The 20,002-nt window shown below is 37.1% G+C and overlaps 1 protein-coding gene across 6 annotated transcripts in view; it reads left to right on the top strand.

Moving 5' to 3' along the window:
• Window positions 1-20,002, top strand: part of FNBP1L (formin binding protein 1 like) — a 57,191-nt gene that overhangs the window by 20,698 nt on the left and 16,491 nt on the right. For 5 of the 6 annotated variants that reach the window (XM_041483062.1, XM_041483061.1, XM_041483057.1 and 2 more), the window contains exons 2-7: window positions 8,454-8,569; window positions 15,073-15,126; window positions 16,585-16,732; window positions 17,144-17,206; window positions 18,420-18,524; window positions 19,514-19,642. In XM_041483062.1, coding sequence (XP_041338996.1) covers window positions 8,454-8,569; window positions 15,073-15,126; window positions 16,585-16,732; window positions 17,144-17,206; window positions 18,420-18,524; window positions 19,514-19,642 — 615 coding nt within the window. Of the gene's footprint in view, window positions 1-8,453; window positions 8,570-15,072; window positions 15,127-16,057; window positions 16,325-16,584; window positions 16,733-17,143; window positions 17,207-18,419; window positions 18,525-19,513; window positions 19,643-20,002 lie in introns of all 6 variants that reach the window. The other variant, XM_041483060.1, reaches the window with a different exon arrangement.

Genomic DNA, 20,002 nt, shown 5'->3' with positions numbered 1-20,002 from the left:
GATCCCTTTCTTTTTTGTACAAGTTTTGAAAAAACAGATCCTCCAGAATGCAGAAACAGATTAAGTTACGTGCAAGAACTGGGCAGTGTCAGAGTTGCTTGCTCAGTCAGGCTTCCATGGATGCATTTTTAATAATATTGTGGAAGCATCTGTAGTTGGTGGAGAGGCATTTAAAAGTTTTGGAAGGTTTCAGTAGTTTCATCAAGGATTCTTTAGTCATACACTAAAACATTCACCTTGTACATAGAGTGTCAAGTCATGTAATATTTTGTAACTGAAGAACTAAATGATTTTTTACACAGTTTTTCAAAAATAAAAGTCTTGTATCTGTGTTTTCTAAGGCAGATTATTTGTTCTTGCAGATTTTCTGTAGGCAACATGCAGTAAATGTGCTGGTTTTGCACAGAACTTCTGCTTCACATGAGGCCTCACGTGGCTGTTGGTCATACAGCAAATTCAGTATTCTGCTACTTCATTGATTTATAGCCTCACTGCTTTATAATCTGTTATTCTAGTGTTATTGGAAAGATGGGATTTTCTCCAGATATTTCTTATAATGAGCAACAGCATCTCTAAGCATTGTACAAACAGTAGTAGCATTTTTTTACTGTGATGCATGATATCGCACTTCATTTAGGGTTAAACATAGTCTTCCTGTCTCCTATTTCAAGTGACATAACTAGGACTAAAATGTACTTATGCTTCAGTCTGTTTATTAACAACCTTCAGCCATTCCCAGAAGACTCAGGAAGTGCCTGTTTTCTGGCTTGGCTATGATGAAAATAAGATTTCTTGGTGTTTAGGGGAATGGACGTAATTATATCCTTTGTATATACAAGGCAAGTGTAATACTGCCCCTGTGTTAAGATGGCAACTATTTTAATCCAATAATGCTCCAAAATACATGGTTTGTGATCTGCTATTGTCTTGGATAGAGATGTTTGAAAATGGTCTGTTTTACATTAGTGTGGGAATTAAGCGGAAAATAGAATGAGTTTCAGAATTAAGCTTTGGTTCAAATGCAGATAAAGCTCAAGTATTCTAACAATCTCTATTAAGAACATATGTGAAAAAAATCTGGCTAAGTTTTTTTTTAAAAAGATCATCCCAATTAAAAGTTGAATGAAATTAAGGGGATGATTGAAAGCTAAGTGAGTGGGTTCTGATCTAGTTTACAAAGTAGGATTTCCTGATCTATATTTTATGTATCCTTGTATTCTAGTGATACTTGCTTCATATGAGTGTGTGTGTGTTTGTATTTTTCTCAAGTGGTGGTGGTAAGGGAGTCCATTCTCACTGTTTGGGACACGGTACTTACCTCCTTCCTGGCTTGTAGGTAAAGGTGTTAGTTACAGCAGATACACACCCACAGTGGAGAGCCTGTTCATTGACAAGCACAGTATGGAGAGACTATGATGGGTAGCAGAGAGGAAGGAGGCCTGGAAATGTGTTCTGGCTGCTACACACTGTGTTGGTAGAACTTCCTGGGGAGGTGTTTAGGGAATAGCCCTCCCTGCAGCGTATGGGACAACAGAGCAGGGTCATCTGAGTGAAGAAGAGAGCACGTCTGCAGATACTGCACAGAAGTGATGTTTTCCTTACTTCAGTTTGCATCATGATGCAGTGAGCAGACATACTGTTCTAGTTCTTATGAATGTGACCATCTGTTAAGAATCTGAAGAATTCTGGAGAGTATTCATTAACAGGACAAATAGGAGTGGTTGTTGAGATACCCTCTGTGGCGTGTTCCTTTCCTCTCTTGTCTTAATGTTGGTGTTCCTTGTCCCTGTTGTGAGCTGTTTCAATCACAGTTTGCTCTGCTGGTGGGTAACTGTTGCTGGTAAAGTCTAATGATTAGTCCAGCTCTGGTCCATTCAGTGGCACGGGTGAACTGGGGTGCGCAGCTGTAATCTCTAATGTTTTTCAGCTGATCTGTTAATCTCTAGAAGCAGAACTTGATTCTTTTGTAATTAGGGCTGCTCATTTCAAAAGTAGTCTAAAATGTTTCCACACATATTCTGTCTGTGGCAGATTCCTGCTCTTTCCTGGAAACTAAATGTGTCACACCTGTGAAGTTGTTAGGTCTCGAAGACATCCCCTCCTGCCAGACCTGACTTTCATCTGGAGTTTCCAAAGCAGTTCCTTTGCTGCTGGTCTGGGGACATCTTTATGGAGAAAAACAGTCTTTGTCTTTCTCTTCCTCAATTGCAGCTCTCCATTTTTAGCTTTGCTTTAGAAAGCCGATTTGCTGTATGCATTATCTTACAGCGTGGCTGCATCTCCAGTGGTTCAGTACTTTCTTGAGCTTTTTGCTCACATTATCATGCAAATATTTCTCTAATCATAGAAATTGACTTTTTAAAATTAAAGTTGACAGTGATACTACTTTTGAAAATATATATGAAAGCTTAACAGGCAAATAGATTTTTCATACTGTGTTGATACTATGAATTTATTAGTTTATTCCTCAGAGCAAAGTAGTCTTTCATCCAGCTAAGAGTGATTTTTAATTCACTGTTGTTTTCTTTTTGCATATTAAGCACTGTGCACTTCTAGCAGAATTTCTCTCTAAAATATTTTCAAGCTACAACTTAGTGTACTCTTAATACCAGTGTCTTAATTTTTGCAAGCAAAGTAGCTCCATGTCCTGAAGGTCAACCTACAAACTGTTTTCAGAAATTCTTTTTAGGAATTATTCCTCTTTTCATGTCTCAAAAAGACTAGCAAGTTTTCTTCTTAGTATACTGTACATATGCCTGTACCATCTATAGTGAACTTTTGTTTTAATATGAAATTAAAATGTGACGTACTGTTTATGTATATGAACATGTAACTTTTTTCTCGTCTTAGTCTGAGTGCTCTGCTTTATTTACAGTGTCACTATGGCTTTTGATGTTGCTGCCCTGAACCTTCTAATTGATATTAATCTTTTAGTCTGTAAAATACTTAGCCTTTAAGTTTGCTTACAGCATATTTTTTCTTTCTCAACTCTAATACCTAGATTGTTTTCAGAGAGGAATGAGGTACAATTTACAAATTAGTCTGGAGCTACAATCCAGAACTTGTAGAAAGCAGAAAAGCAAAACACTTTGTTTTTTGTTCTTGATATAGAAACAGCTCTTTGTTAGTTTTCAGACGTGAAGCTAACAGGGTGTTTTGAAAAGATAAAGTACTGTTTAGCTGGAAGCAGCTTTTGTCTGCCTGGTTAGAAGAAGCACATTGCAGTTGCAAGGAAAAAAGAAAGACCAGACCAAATTGATAATTATGAAAACAAACAGGCAGGAATACAGAGGAATGATAATCAGTTCAGACAGTAAAATAAAAGAGCTATTATCCAAAGATAGAAAAGGAAGCAGGAATGCATAGAGACAAAAGTAGAAACCCAAAACAGACAGTGAAGACATATCCATGAAGAGAAGCTGAAATGTATTGTCAGAAGTAGATTAGTGTGACATGCTCTAATTAAAATACAATTTTCTAATTAACTTGTCCTGAAGACAAATAGGGAAAGGTATAGTATATTATGCTGGTAAGTTCTCATTAATATACTCATAAATGATTATGGTTCCCATAACTTTTAATGTAGTGCATCAGGTAGTTCTTTGTACAAACATAGCAAGATATTTAGTTTGTTTTGTTTAGTTTTTTGAAATAAAGAAATTTACTTGGAGACACCTCCAAGTAAAACTAAATAATTTGAAGGCCTTGATCATTGTCTTAAAATTAAAAAAATAAAACCCAAGCTGCATAATGTTTCAAAATGCAGCTATTTCATAAGAGTTATAAAATCTCAGTATGTTAAATAGTCACTTAATAATGTTTTGCAACTTTAAATATTTAACTTCTTGAATAGAGTTGGGTGTTATGAAGCAGTCTGTTTTTCTTCTGCAGGGCTGCTCATGCAGGCAAAAAAAGACATTATGCAGAATTTAACTATTATTTAAATTTATCCATAATTCAGGTTCATTTGATAAAGCCTCATGGGCATAAATTGAGTAAACAAGAACTGCTAAGGTGGGTATTAAGTTACCTAATCACCCACATTTTCTCACTTGGCTTTCTGTGGACTTGTAGCTTTGTGGTTAAGTAAGTCATGGCTTTTCGTAAGGTGATAATAAAATAAAATATTTATATCCACAAATGCACTGGGGCTTTTTTGATGCCAAGTGTTTTGATTTTTTCTTGGTCCCTGAACCAAGACCTGGTTCCTGCTCTTCCATGCTCTGAACATTGTCATAGTACATATTTCCTTATACTAACCTGCATAAGGGTTAAGAATTTAGAGAGCAAAAGACAGGATTGAGTTTTTCATCTCCCACTCACTGACTTGGAAGTTTAGACTGCCCATGCAGCCTGGAGAACAAAGAATTGGGAAAAAAAATCTCATCTTGAGCCAGTGTTTCAGAAGTGCAAATAAGATCACTTGGGTAACTGCAGACACTAAAATTGTGGTCAGATAAAAGTATGGGAGTAATGATGAACAGTTGAGTCAATAGAGAATAAAATGATGGTAGAATAATTAATGCAAAGTATCCTCCTTTCAAATAAAATGTTTTATTAAGTAGATATTGCAGATGTAATTAATTGAGATAGGTTTCTGAAATTGTAAGTCAATGTACTTCAATGTTTAATGTGATTCTTAAAACTTTTAGCTGTATTGTCTGGAGGTCAGTGAAATGGGAGACTGATTTGAAAGCAATTCAATGTTAATGCATTTAGCTAGTTTACATACTGTAAAGGAATAAATTAGTGAAACAGAAGGATTTTTTTATAGAATGATACACAATCCTAGCTTTAAATGCAAGTAGAATTGCTTTCTGAAGTTCATGAAGGCTGGGAACACAAACCCTGTAAAAATCTCAATCTTGTTGAACGCCTTTTATTTGAAACTGCCACACTAGTCCAGTGTCTGGACTGGTAGCTTTGGGAAGACCAAACGTCCAGTATTTATGCTGTAGCATGCTCATCCCTCTGAAGAGATATCCCATGTTTTTCTTTTTGTTGGTTCTTAAGGCTTGTTTGGAGAAAAAACAAGTGTAAGTAAGAGGAGGAGAGCAAATCTCGAGTTTAACCCAGGAGAGTCTGTTTTGTCTTGGGTGCAGGTTTGAGTGAGGTTTGCTCTTGGCTTTGGTGCTTCAACTGCTATTTTTGTAAAGCTTCCTGGTATCTGCAAACGCATGATAAGTTTAGAGCTGCAAACCTGGAGTGTTTATAACACTGATGTGTGGTTCCAGTAAATAATCTGGAAGTAGCATTTAGGTAGGTGACATTTGTTTTGGAATAGTCTGTTTTGACCTACTACAAACTTCTTGTCAAGTGTCAGATTTGTTTGTTTGTAATGGAGAGGCTTTGGACTACATTCCACTTTTGAGTGGGCAGTTTCTACATAGGGCTGTCATCCATTAGCTGACCTTGATCACTTTAATAATAGTCAGCTGCAGTTTTAATAAAGGTTTTTACAAAAATTTTCTGCTCAGCTGGCAAGGGATGTGGGCAGTTACTAGACAAACAGCAATATATATTTGCTTGGAAATATTGTTGACAACTTACTTCATTATCAAGGCATAGATAGCCAGATATTGTGGGACGGATTTCTTTTTTAAAATAACATTTTGCTGATGTCTAGTTAATGCAGTTTTCATATTTCTTATAAAGGAGCTAGCCAAATTACTACACTGATATATTTGTTTTGAAATTACAGACCTAAATTTTATTGGAGCTATTTGGTCTATTTTCTTATCTGTACAGCATTGCCTGATTTTTTACAATTTTTTTTCCACTGAAGACATCACTTGTATCTCGGTGCATTAGTTTGATTTCCTTTGTAGCAGTCTGGAAGATCTGCTGTTTGTGTTCTGGTACAAAAAGGAAGCTTTTTGCTTAATCGAGGCCCAGAGCTCAAATGTGAGCTTCTGGAGAGAGAATGAAAGTAAGTAAGTAAATTTGTGACTCCCCTCTGGAAGCCTTTCTGAAAAGGCCAGGCCTTTTTGCTTATTTGCTGATGTTGCCTTTATCTTTTGCTCATTTATCTCAGTGGCTTTACAAAACAGTGTAAGGTGATTCTTATGGCCACAGACTTTCGTTCATTGGTTTATTGTTTATAGAGAATTTGAAAAATTGTGAAACTTGGATAATCCAACAAAGCTGTCTTTGCACAGAACATACTGTTTCTAGAATCACATGAAGAAGAGGAATTGAGGGGGGGAAAAGAGTTTTTGTTATATGATTAGTGATGAAATCCTTGTAGTAAAGCATGATAGCTTGTCAAATGTAATTTTCATATTAACAGCAGATCTTGAAGGAAGTTTGAGCAGTGGAGTCCTTTTTTGTTTCAACAAAATATTTGGAAAGCCACTGTCTCTGGTTGCATGTTTGGAAACATAAGTAATGTGGTGTTCCCTAATGCTAATGAAACCTTAGCAGCAAATGAGAGCTTTGTGGTCTAAAGAGCTTAAGTAGGACAGCAAAGGCTTTGTTCTGCTCCGTGCTGAAGGAAGTCAGTTCTCTTTAATGGTATTAGGTATTGACTTCATGCCAGAAGCATCTTTTACAAACTACTTTTGGATGCTGGGTTAATTCTGTAAGAGTAATTACACAAATGAGTGAAGTGTGAAAAAGAAAGGCTTCTTGAGACTGATGTATTTTTACACATATTTACAAATGTGGTTTGATGCCACAACCTGGTAGTTGTCTGCCTGTTCCCATACTCAAACCATGCATGTGCAGCTTCTCTAAAAGCAGTAGCAGAAATGCCACTTTATTTGACATAAGCTGTTTAGAGTGGAAATGTCCATTGGTGCAAAGTGCACATATCAGAATAATGTGAGATACAGGCCATGGTTTCCCAAATACATTGAAATCTTGTCTTCAGTCCCTCTCCCATCTCTTGGCTGGTTCTGTGGTGAAACATCAGGGAAAGTGGTTGTGGTGGAGAGAGTGGTGCAGGGGCTGGTGGTAGAACAGGATGGATGCTTTTGGTGGCAGTACTTGCATGCCATTGGACTGAAGTGTTCACGGCACTAATGGCTGTGGTTGTTCGTCCGTGGTGTAGGATTCTGGGACCTGCAAGGCAGCGTTTGAGAGCAACCTTAATCTTGTTACGTTATTTTTATTTTTGTTGGTTATATAGCTGTGTTCACCTGGTATCCCTTTAAGTGACTACATGATCCTTGAGTCTTGCAGCATTTTAGGCATTTTTTGATTTAGCTGTAGATCATCCTAGTGCATGTTGAAATTGAACTTATGTGGCTATTGCTAGAAGTCTACATCATTCATTAGGTTCAGGCAAGCTAGTGAGTCTGCAAGAGATAGCCTCTGATAAACAGCCTTCAGAGCTTTTTTTTGTGCAAGTTAATTAAATTTTGAACTTAATTGCTTCCTAAGCTTTTTGCTTATTTTGCTTTTTATTTTTTAAGTTTACTGTGAAGTGTATTTGGATTCAGCCTCTACAGGACACAAACTTTGATGTTTCAGTTACTTGCCTTTTTGGATTACTAAATAACTACTAATTTTAAATGCTACTGTAAGCTGAAGGTCCTTGATTTTTTCACTGTGGTGGAATATTGTAGCATAAAATGCAAGTATGTGTTACACTAAAACTATTTGCTAGGCAGTATTTTGTACCTTTGTTTTCTCCTGCCTAATTCTTAACCCCCCTATTTCCACTTGTTTTTTGACTTTTCAACTTCTCCTAATTAGTGTATCACCTATTAATCAGTACAGAGTGCAGTGAAAGATCAGTTTTGAAGATGGTTGAATGTATTAAAAATTCCCCAACTTTTATTTTTGACTGTTTCTCCTTTTTGTTTTGTGCCTTTAATTTGCTAAAACTTTCTTAATTACTAAGAACAGGTGTTTGCTTTCTTTGGAATCTCCTGTTAGAGCTGATCATGAGCTGTATATATAGTTTTGATTTAATAAATGTTTTTGATGTGCAGACTACCCCCAAATTTAGTCATGCTGCTGAAATTTGTTATTTTTCTTTCAGTGGGTAATCCTAAGAGTGAATTTTTTTGTATCCAATGAAATTATAACTTCCTGTGTTTCAAAGCTGCCAGACATCTCTCCTGTGAGCTGTCTCTTACTTATCTAATAGTGATCTTTGGTTAGGTCTGTTGTCTTGGTGGAAAAGATGCACTTTTGAAATAAAGGGTTTTGAGAAGAAAGAAAGATTTGCACTGTGAAAGTGATGAAAGGCTGCTTACAGTTTAAGTAAGTATTTAGAGCTATTTCTATAAAAAGAGGTAGATCTGTTCCTGCACATGAAACCTGCTGTTCTGGTATATATGGCTGATACGTATATATACATTTGACTGATTTATAACTTGAATGACTTCTAGCCCAGTAGCAAGCATTTCCTCAGAGCACAGCTTATAAATAAATGATGTGTAAATCTGGTGCTGCTGTGATTCTTAACTAATTCTAAGTAATTTTGTTTCCTTTTGTTTTTAAAGGATCAGTTTGATAACTTGGACAAGCATACGCAATGGGGCATTGACTTCTTGGAGAAATACGCAAAATTTGTAAAAGAAAGGATAGAAATTGAGCAAAACTATGCAAAACAACTGAGGTAAGGTTTTTTTTCTTTGCAAGTGGATCTTAAAAGTTACTTAAAATCACCGTATCACTTGCTGGGCAAATACGAAATGTTGTGATGAATGACTGTTCTTCATTTACAGAGTTAGTTAGATCACTAGCTTTTTTCACAACAGTCCAGTCCAAACCAGAAAATTATCTTTGGGTGTGCACTTGCTTGCTTGTTTTTGCCTTCTCTCCCACCCACCCTTTAGACCTTTGAACTAAAAAGGTTTAAGGCTTAAAATTAAAGATTACAAACAAGGAAAACCAGAGTGATTTTTTTGCACTGACTGTCAGCACGTTTGCTGTAAAGTGCATTATCTGTATCTACACTTGAGTGTGTGTGTGCCTCTGCTACTAATTAATTTCTCATGTTGAATTGGCAAGAGCTACACTACATTGTGTTAAGAAATCTGATTGAGTTGAACTTGAGAAAACAACAAGACCTTCCTGTCCTTAAAGCACACCCTTTCCATAGCAGGTCTTGTCCCTTTGGGTGAGACTGTGACCCAGCCACCCTTTGTCTTACCTCTGTTCTATAGCTGCCAATTGAAACATCTTTTAGGTCCAATAGGAGTTTCCCTTCAGGGAACATACAAAGAGAGTAGCAGCCATGAAATGGCTGCTTCAGAATAAAGTTATTTCTTCAGAAAAAGTAGGTTCATTTTTATCAATAGTGCACTCAGTGCTTGAAGAATAAAATTGAAAATAAGACACTTTGTGAACTTGGCCTTCACTGCCATCTTTGCCTTCACTGTCATCTTTACTGTCCTGAATGCCTTTAGGGATTCAACTGAACCTGCTGCCTTCCCTTGTCAGACTGAAACTGATAGCAACTTCTCTCCTGTGCTTTCTTCCATCATTTGCAAACCAGATTGTCACTAGATAGAGAGCTGAGAAATCCTTCCTCATTAATACAGTAATGAGGTTCCCAGCTGAGGATATGGATGTTCTATATGGGGGCTGCTCATTTCCTTTTTGATTTCTTTATCAGTTTCTTTTCATCCAGTTGTATATATTCACCTGACAAAATAACCCATTGTTTTACTGAAGGATTTTTTTTCTTGGAAGGAAGAAAATAAATACCACTTTTCCAAAGCTGGTATAGAAGAACTTGAAGAGGTAAAGGAAAGTTGGAAGCATGCACAGCACAGTTTGCAGCCCTGTTTTAATTTGCTTTCAGTTGTCTGTTAAAAATAGAGGTATCTTTTATTTCCACCGATCTCTATCATGATCTTTTCCTTAAATAGTATTAACAAATGCCATTTTGCTTAATTGTATTTAAAGGTTCATTCCACAGCTAGCAAGATGAGACACCACGTTATTACTTCAGGATTTGACTAAAAATAGGAGATTTTCTCTGTTCAGCATTTTACTCTGGGTAAAACTACTGATTTTTCTTAAAGTGTCTTTCAAAAATGAAAGCGTTTTGTCGAGTACCCCTTCTGTCAGATGCCTGGAGTGACTGTCCCTGTGCAGTAAGTATGACAGTTCTGGGAAGCACAGGTCTTGCTGCACACGTGTTATACAGTGCATGCATGCGCTTCCTGCCTGCTTCCCACCAGGGTCTGGACAGCACACACACCAGAGGGTGGCTGATTTTCTGCCAGTAGACCAGTTCATGAGTTACTCTTTGATATGCTTGCATATATATTCTTTGGAGGAGACTTGACTGTTTCGTAGTGAACTGTCTCATGGTAACAACTTGATTTCAGCCATCATTGCTCCTGAGGATACTCACTGTTTTTAATTATGTAACATAGTTATGAGGCCCAGGGGGGATTGAGATCAAGCAAAATTGTCACCTTCAGAAGGGTTAGCCAGCCTGCATCTTGCTCCTGGGAAGTTCTGAGAGAAGATCTTGTGGGATGGACTGTGATTCTGGTGAATTTTAATATTGGCAGCATATGGCCTGTGAGATAGGTATTATTATCCCTAATGGAAATTTCTAGTATATCACTGTTTCTTGCTTTTGTAATGGAAAACAATCTGAAAAAGAGTGTTTGAGACTTTTCATAATGAACTTTATAACTGAGATTAATAATGCTCTTGGTTAATAGAGTATAAACAGTACAGCAAGTGGTCAGCTCTTGGTAGTTCTGTGGCTCTCTTAGTACTTGGATGGGAGACCAAGGAAAGCCAAGTTTAGTCAGGAGATCCAGCTAGTGATGCATGGTGGTATTTTTTTACTGTCTTGGTTTCAGTGTGGACCATGAACATCCTGTTGAGATCATTGATGGGTCTTATTCTCATAGACTTAAACCCAAGGATGAAAACTTCAGTGAACTTTTCATAACAGTTTTCACTTACTAGAGTCAGTCTCCTGGCAGAAATTCACATTCACTTTGTGTATACCCTTGCATTTTGAAACCTTTATTTTTCTTTATACTGTCACAACTTAGTAATGAGCCTTTCCCAGGTGCAAAAACCCTTCCAGGCCTCCTAGGAGAGGGCAAGTGATGCATGTACAGCATACGAGGGGCTGTTTGAGCTCCTTATATATTCTTACTGTATGCAGGTGTTGCATCTCATGGTTGCCAAGTAATTCCAGAAGTGATAACTTTTCCAAATGCTGGTTTTAGGTTACAAGTCATTCCTTGCTATTCTTCTTTGATAGTGAAAAAATTACAAGAAAAATGGGGGAATCCTCAATTGTCTGTGGGGGGAAAAAAACACCCTAGACAGCTTGTCTTGTCTTTGTCTGCAACATAATGTGTTCTGAAACAAAAAAGGAAGTGCAATTTGATTTTGTTTGAGCTAACTTAAAGGAAAATCTTAAGTTTTGTGTCTTGTAGGTCTTTGCTGTGTTACCGCAAAGTTTGCAAAGGTTTTTAGAGGCTGTTACTGAGTTACAGGGATGTGAATCAGGACAGAGATATTGCAGGGTGCATTAACACATTCCATTTTAATGATATGACTGTTTGTTTTTTATTTTGTAATTGGAAAAAATGAGATTTAATGTGTGCCAAACTACTGGGCTCTAGACTGAATATTTAAATTGGAATTCTCAGATGCTATTTTTGACCAGCATTGTTACTTAAAAGGGGCAATGTGAAGGTCTGTTTTGTTCCACATCATTACACACAAAATAATTCTGGAGGTTCGCTCCCTTTTCGTCCTGTCTAAAGCATTATGACACTTGAGCAGACAGGAGTTCCACTTTCTGTGTTGTTAGGCAGTAATACAAGTTATACCTGTAGCTGGAGATGAAACTGCCATGGAATAAAATTTCTGAATATGGTCAGCTTTTCTATTGTTGGTTTAAAGCAAATAGCTATGATTGTTCCTAAGATGTTTGTAGCCCATTAAAAGTGTGCTCTCTGGAGATACCTGGTTACTCTGATCAAATCTATTTTTCATGTTCCTTCTGCATACTGTTGTGTTTAAGTGATATTTTTATAAATACAGTATGAATATATGCATATGTCTAGTCAAACTGAGACATTTTCCACATTTTTATATGCATAATCTTGGGAAGATTTTTGAAAATGGGTGTGAGCTCAAATATAAAGCTGGGTACACAGATTATCAGCACATGTGATCATTTCTCAAAACTCTTCCTTTGATTGGAGCTGAGATTTTACACTGCTCGTTACTCTTCAAATATGGTTGTGGCAGGTTTTTTTTATAGTCCTGTTGCTATAAACTTAAAGATGTGATTTCATAATGGTTCCAAGGATATTCAGCTTTGTAAACTTGAAGTCCAGGTTTTTTTTAAGGTTGATTGCTCCAGTGTTTCTGATGAGATGTTACTAAGCACAGTTAACTGTTACTGTTTTCACCCAGTCCACAGTACTGATGTGCAGTCCCTGAAGGCATCAGAATTGTATAGAAACCATTACTTTGCATTTAAATAGGAAACACTCTTAAGTACTTTACTGCAATTTTAACTACTTATGAAAGCAAAAAAAGTTTGTGACCAGGCTCATTTCTAATATGATACAGAGGCTGTAGTGATTTAGTATAAGCAGATACCACAGTACCTGAGCTGCTACCTTAATAGAAATTGTACCAGTTTGATGCTGCTGCGTCTGTTCTTTATGTGCTGTATTAATTGACTGAAGAAAACTTAGTTTTGAGTTGATAAACACCATTTTTTACACATCTGTAAAATTCTGTGTAGATGTTCTATGTACCTGACTGGAAGTAATTTTTATCAACTGAAGTCCTTTTTGAAGCTTCTGCCTAGGTGACTGAGGTGGTACTTTTAAAAATCAGGTTTCTGTCTCACTGGTGTGGACCTGAGACCAATTTATACCAAGAAGTGAGGTTAATAAAATTACAGGAGCAGTACAATTGCATTTGGTTATTCCTGTATAAAATCTGCTTCCAAATGGCTGGCTGTAAGACACAGTGTGATAGAAGCCATCAAAACTACACTAGCAAAGTTGATTAAAGTGTCATCATCTGCACTTTTCATAGGAAGCAAAGGCGTTAATATTACAGATGTTTTTCTGTTCTGATGATCAGCAATTACTTGTACGAATTTCTTATAAGCTAGTCCAGATCCATATCTGAAGTCTGAGAATTAGACATGGATTTAGACTGAAATGTCAGAGGAAGTTATGCCCCCTTAGAAGTATCAGCTGGCTTCTCTTTGAAAGAATGCTTCACTTTTCAAATGCATGCTCATACTGGCTGCTTTTCAACAATTCAAATTTAATATCTCTGTTTTGATTAGGGGTTGGTATTCACTTACTGGAAAAGCTATCTATGCATAATTGTTCACATGAACACTGTCTTTTTCTTTGACCTTTGACATCTGCATTTGCTTGTCATTTCATATTTATTGCCATTGATTACTGTCCCTTGTGCTGTTAAATCCTGATCACAGTGTCTCAAACCTGTGTTCCTTTGATCCAAAGGTAGATGGGATTGACTAATGAAACTGGCAGTTATTAGGAGAAGGGATTATATAATATTTGTGTCTTTCTAGAAATAGTAAACAATTGCATTAAAGAATTAAACCAGAACAAAAATCAGCATGGTAGTAAATCTTATGTATTTATCACCCTTCTCTCCTGCTGTTTTTAAACTTTATGGCTTTAGTATGTAATTTCTTTTCTCATTTTTAACAACTCTGAAAATCTTCCCTTGAAAAGGCTCATGCATGGTTGCTTAGCTACAGCATTGTATGTGTGTTATGCATTTCACCTTCTGAATAAAAATAAGATGAATTTTAGGAATTTCCTATTCATTAATAAGCACTGAGGAACAAAGCAAAAATGTAAGGGAAAATGGAACACAGGAAAGTTACTTAGTGAATGTTTTTTTTTTTCCTATTTTGTTTACGCATTTTCCTAAAAATATCTGCATTTAATCCCTACCAAGTAGAATGTTACAATAGACAGTGGGTTCTGGGGATAGAGAGAAGAGATTCTTACTTGAACTTCAATAAGCAAGTTACTATAAAATGTGTAGATAATTTTTTATTAAAAAGTCAGTGCTTATTTTCTTTCTTAGCACATACTGATATAAAAAGCACCTGATTTTCTCATCATAGTTGGGGTTTTTTTTTGGTTGTAGTCTCAGAGGGTGTAGAAACAGGCAAAAGATCCAAGTTTGCTCTTTCCACACCAACTCCCTGCTCATATTCTGTTGTATACTTTGTGACTGGACACAATCTCACTGTGGGCTTTTGTACCATAGAGATGACTTCCAGATAAATGGATAGGAGAAATCGTAAAATTTTATTTTAGATGAAAGTAGAATTAGCACCTTTGTTTTAATGGTAAGGTAGTTCATAATTGTAACAACAAGTTACAAAGAGACAGTGAGGTGAAATACACAACATGCATACCAAATTTTTTTTCTCCTAGAATCTTAACTCCTCCATTCCTTTTTTTCCTGCATTCTGTGATAAGCAAGTAATTTCATATCAATGTTTTCAAAAATTGGACTGTGATGCTGTGCTAAGTGCTGATCCTGTGGATTCTAGAGATTTGCTTGGTTTCTAAAAATCTAGGTATTTGCAATGCTGTTGGTAGGACAAAGTGTAAAATCTCTTTTCTGAAAAGACATGTTTCCTCTCCTGTTCTGGACATGTCCTTATTAAAGATTTGGAAATACTGTGGTTAAAATCTTTGACCTGAATCTGTGCTCAGAGCTTCCTTGAGGAATGGAGCTCTGTGCTCGTGGCACAGCACAGTGTGCACTGTCTGTGTGACACAGTGGTCGTACATTGGCCTTGTCCTCGTCTGCTGCTGCCTTCTGCATGTGGGAAAAGGATGTTAAATAACCAGCTCTTCATTTCGTGTCTAGTCTCTGCAGTAGACGTTTTAAAATATTTGCAAATTGCTCTAGGTCAGGGGGGTGTAAAACTTTGATAATACTGTAGATTTCAGCCTTGTGTTATCTAAAGGACTCTTATAAGTTGACAGAGGGAATAGATTTGTTCATAGAACATGAAGCAGAAATAATTTGTTCATGCTGTTTTCTGTGTGTCTTCTCAAAAGAGACTCTAAAATAGGATCTTTTTTTGTTCTTCTTTAATAGAAATCTGGTTAAGAAGTACTGTCCTAAACGCTCACCAAAAGATGAGGAACCCAGGTAAAAATGTCCATTTCAAGTTCTGTGTGTAAAAAGTGAGAACTAATAGTATATGCTGTCCTTTCATGGATTTTTTTTAAGATAAAGTATTTAATTGCTGATGGCAGCAAAAGAATTGTGCTTGGCTTCTTACTGTAGTTCTGCTATAACTCTCAAGCATGTTTACTTCTATAGGTATTTTAATGTAGTAGACATGGCAGGTTGTACTTGCTCCCTTCCAAAACAGTCTTTAGGAAACTTAAATTTTGAAAGCAGAAGTCTAGCTTACTGTGTATAGACTAGTACTTTTTTTTGAAGAAAAGTAAGTGTGTGTCCTTAGGCTTTAGTTTTTTGCTTAGTAAGATTTTCAGTGCATTTTTATGTCAATACACATGTAGCTATGCATCTCTGTAGTGAGACATGAGTGTACACAAATTGTCATGTTATGGGCAAGAGGAGCTCTTAAAATGCTGACTTGCTTTGACTCCAGAGACAAAATAAGTGGTGTCTACTGGTGGAGGAACAATTTGTGCTAAACAACTTTATTTATCAAAAATGTGCTTGTTTTGCTGTCCATTCCATAGCCATTTAAAAATTTACTTGAAAAAACAGAGTACTTTTTTTTTTCTTTAGGGGTAAGTCTTATAAATAAAACAAGTGGACAAGTTTCAGGTTGCAGCCAGAACACATACTGTGCAGAGTGCCTGAGAATTCAAAGTAGGATTTCCTCTAGATCGTTTAACTATGTAAAGATCCTGGACCTGAGGGAATAGGCTTTCCAGTGCTAGAGTGGCATTTGAAATTCCCAAAAGCCAAGCCTATGGAGATGGCAGTATTCCACAATTAAAAGAGAGAAAGATGTATATTTTAATGTGGTGCCTGTTTTTTTTTTCCTTTCTTCCCTTCCACACGCACTTCCTACCCTTTGCCCCTCCTCTTCCCCCCTTTTTAGTGCCAGCCATAGTGGCACCTTACTTCCAGCCAAGAGGTGGGCAGGCAAACAGGCAGCTGTCTCCAGAGCTGATAGCAAACTTGTTCTGTAGAATCCATCGGCATGCATAGGAGTGGCATGATTGGCATGCTCCACCCTCGAGACTACCAAGCACATCATCTCTGCAGCAAGCTCAGCCTCCAGCCTAGGGACGTATGTATCCGTTCCCAAGCTCAGGCCCCTCCCTGGGCAGCTTAGGAGATACCACTATACTACAGGGCTTGCCAGGTAGTATTCTTCTTCTTTCTTTTCCATCCACAAACCCCGTGTTCTTGTAAAACGTACTTGAAGAGACATTGCAGCATATAGTACATGCTAGGCTTAACATAGGCTTTCCCAGCTTGTGTTTCTACTCTAACTCAATTAGCATAAGGTTTATTGTAAAATGTCTGTGTTTTTTTATTTAATCAGGAGTACAGACTATACTAAAATAAGTATATTTTAAAAAGCTAACTTTAGTTTGTGTGTGTGTGTGTGCTTTCTGTCAGGTTTACTTCATGTATTGCCTTCTTTAACATCCTCAATGAGTTGAACGACTATGCAGGACAGCGAGAAGTAGTTGCAGAAGAAATGGGACACAGAGTGTATGGAGAATTGATGAGATACTCTCATGATCTGAAAACTGAGAGAAAAATGGTAATTTCTGTGCTTTTAGGTTTGAAACTAGGATATCAAGATGTATGTCTTTTAATGAACTGATGTATTTGTTTACCCATTTTTATGAACATGGCAATACATAGATTCTGTAATACATTTACAAAACACATTTAAGGTTTTTCAATACTATATAATGTTATATACTATAATACAGTTATTAAACCTAAAAATTATTATCTTGGGAAGACAGTGCTTGTTGTAACCTTTTTTTTGCCAGTGTACCACAGTATCTGTGATACAATTCTTGCATGTTAAGTAATGTCTTCCAAAGAGTATGGCTTGTGGAAGATACTGCACATCATAGGCTGTCAACTAGAGCAGGGACTAATTAAATTAATGGTAATAGTACTAAAAATATAGGCAGATTTAATTTATTTATGTTGTTTTTAGCATCTTCAGGAAGGACGAAAGGCTCAGCAGTATCTGGACATGTGCTGGAAACAGATGGATAATGTGAGTTTGTGTTTGGATTTTATTCCTGTTGAACTTAAATAAGATATACTGGCTGTAAGTGGAATTGTTTTCATCTGTCTTGCTTAGATTTAATACTTAGGTATATTACTGAATGTTCAAGTAATTTAGTAACCTGATACAGTTCAATGTATTTATAGTTCCATGATTAAAAAAATCTCCTGTAAACAACTTCTGTGTTTATGTTTCAGAGAAGCCTTGGCTTTTATCCAGCATAAAGAAATCTGGTTTTAACATGGGTACAGACTTCGGTTGTTTCTCCTTGGGCTATTAAAAATGATAGTTTATTTTTATGAAGATGAAATCTTAAATCACTGAATTTGACTTGAGCTTGAGGGCTTGTTCCAAGGTATATTCAAGAATACCACTATAGACTATTGTATTTTCAGGAGATAGAATTACTGTTTAACAGATAAATACAGGAAGTGTATGTCTCGAGGACAGACTATAAGCTTCTTTTTCTTGAAACAAATGCTTTTGAAGATAAGAAAATATAAAATTTAGCCAAGTCTGTTCAAGATGAATTCTGGTATTCTGGTTGTCTGTCTTAAAAAATTATTACACCTTTGATTCAGATTAGTGCGAAACAGTACTGGAGTGAATTTCTGTTTTGTTGTTGTGGTCCCACATGAGCAGGGTCTTGCTTCCCTATCATGTCAAAGAGTTTAATTCATCATCAGAGGATCAGAATAGAAGCATATGTGGTAGTTTTAGATGTTACTTCTTCATCAAGATAGTTCCCACAGTTCAGCTCAGACAATACAGTACCTGAGTGCATAGTCAGTTTTTAAAATACATTTAGATGCCTTCAAGGGACACACTAACCTCAGCTGCCTGACTTTGCCGTGAGGCAGGAGCTCAGAGTCTCAGTTGTAGTTTCTCTCTAGAGATGTGAACTTCTGCAACAATTTTTCCTACAGCAGTTGTCTTGACAACAGCCACATATGGAGAACATCAAGTATATTGAATACTGTTGTCTGTGCTACCTACAGCTGTGCCACTTGACATGAATACTGATGATGATTGTCGTGCAGATACGTCCTTCAGTTGCTGTGCTAACGAAGTCCCCCTTTAAAGGGGACTTAGTGAATTTAAGATACTTAAATGGAAGCTTTGATATTTAGAATTCAGAACTAATGTACGAAACCGAATGGGAATAGTGGCTGTTGAAGCAGTAAGTTTGTGCCTTTTGTAGAGCAAAAAGAAATTTGAGAGAGAATGCAGAGAGGCAGAGAAGGCACAGCAAAGCTATGAACGACTGGACAACGACACCAATGCAACAAAGGCTGATGTTGAGAAGGTAAGGGTGTGGTGGCTTTTCTTTACTTTATTATCAGTTGTATTTCATTTACATGTTAATCGTCAGTACTGAAACAATATTCATTGAATGTGTAACATTGTGGATAAAAAATGCTTACTTGTTATGTGCAAAATCAAAGTTCCAGTGACGTGGTAAGACAGCAGATGAAAGGAGTGTGCTTCAGATTCAGAATGGTTTGGGTTGGAATGGACCTTGAAGACTCCCTTGCTATGGGCAGGGACAGCTTCCACTAGACCAGGTTGTTCAAAGCCCCATCCAAGCTGGCCTTGAACACTGCCAGGTGTGGGGCATCCACAGCTGCTCTGGGCAAACTGTTCCAGTGCCTCATGAACCTCGTAGTGAAGATTTTTTTTCCTGATGTCGAATCTAAACCTGCCCTCTGTGAGTTTAAAATCATTCCCCCTTGCCTATTCACTACCTGCCCTTGTGAAAAGTCCCTCTCCAGCTCCCTTGACCTGCTGGCCATGCTGCTTTTGGTGGAGTCCAGGATAGGGTTGGCTTTGTGAGTGCCCATTGCAGGGGCCCCCAGGTCCTTCTCCTCAGGGCTGCTCTCAACCCATTCTCTCCCAGCCTGTGTATGTGCTTGGGATCACTCCAACTCACATGCAGGACCTGGCACCTGGCCTTGTTAAAGCTCATGAGAGCTCTGGATGGCTGTGCTGTGTTCCTTTAACTGGCAGCTGTCTGCTCTTTGGTACCTCGGGGTTTATAGGATCAGTCACTTCTGTGGGGGTTAGGATACACATTTAAGCAGTCTGGCTAAGGGAGCTACAGTGATCATTGCTTTCTCTGTGTATAACAAAGGAGGTTTTGGAGTGTCAGTATATGCCAAGTCTCACATTCTTTCTATTTCAGTTATAAGGATGTTGGTTGTGACTACTGTTCTTGCACAGTTGATAAAATAAAATAATGCTGTGTGTCATTGAAAAGTACAAGACATATTTAACCTGGTAACACTTTCCTACTAGGCTAAGCAACAGTTAAACCTGCGCACGCACATGGCCGATGAAAACAAAAATGAATATGCCGCACAACTACAGAATTTTAATGGGGAACAGCACAAACACTACTACATTGTCATTCCTCAGATTTACAAGGTAAAATAATTAACAGATAAAGTATGTCTAATCATTTTCTAAAGAAAAAGTAGACTTTAAAATTAAAAACTCTGGTTTTTTGGATGTTAGTGGATCATTTTATCAAGAAATTACCATAATCTTGAGACAACTTGTGTTTTTTCATGAGACTGCTTATCATACTAATGCTTAGATTTCTAATGAAAATGCTTGGTTGCATTTTGTCTAAGATTTTATACTGTGTAGACTCTTTGTTTAAGTATTTCTGAAAGGGTCTGGCAAAATAAACACTTGAGAGGTCTGCGTGGCAGAAGATATTTAAAACAATCATTCTAATAAGGGTTGATCAGTAGCTCTCAGGATCCTTGTGTGTGTGTGTGA

Source organism: Pyrgilauda ruficollis, unplaced genomic scaffold (genome assembly GCF_017590135.1).
Source record: "Pyrgilauda ruficollis isolate IOZ18807 unplaced genomic scaffold, ASM1759013v1 scaffold6, whole genome shotgun sequence".
Classification (NCBI taxonomy): Eukaryota; Metazoa; Chordata; class Aves; order Passeriformes; family Passeridae; genus Pyrgilauda; species Pyrgilauda ruficollis.
Note: the sequence above shows the minus strand (reverse complement) of the source record. Positions and strands in the feature narration are given on the sequence as shown.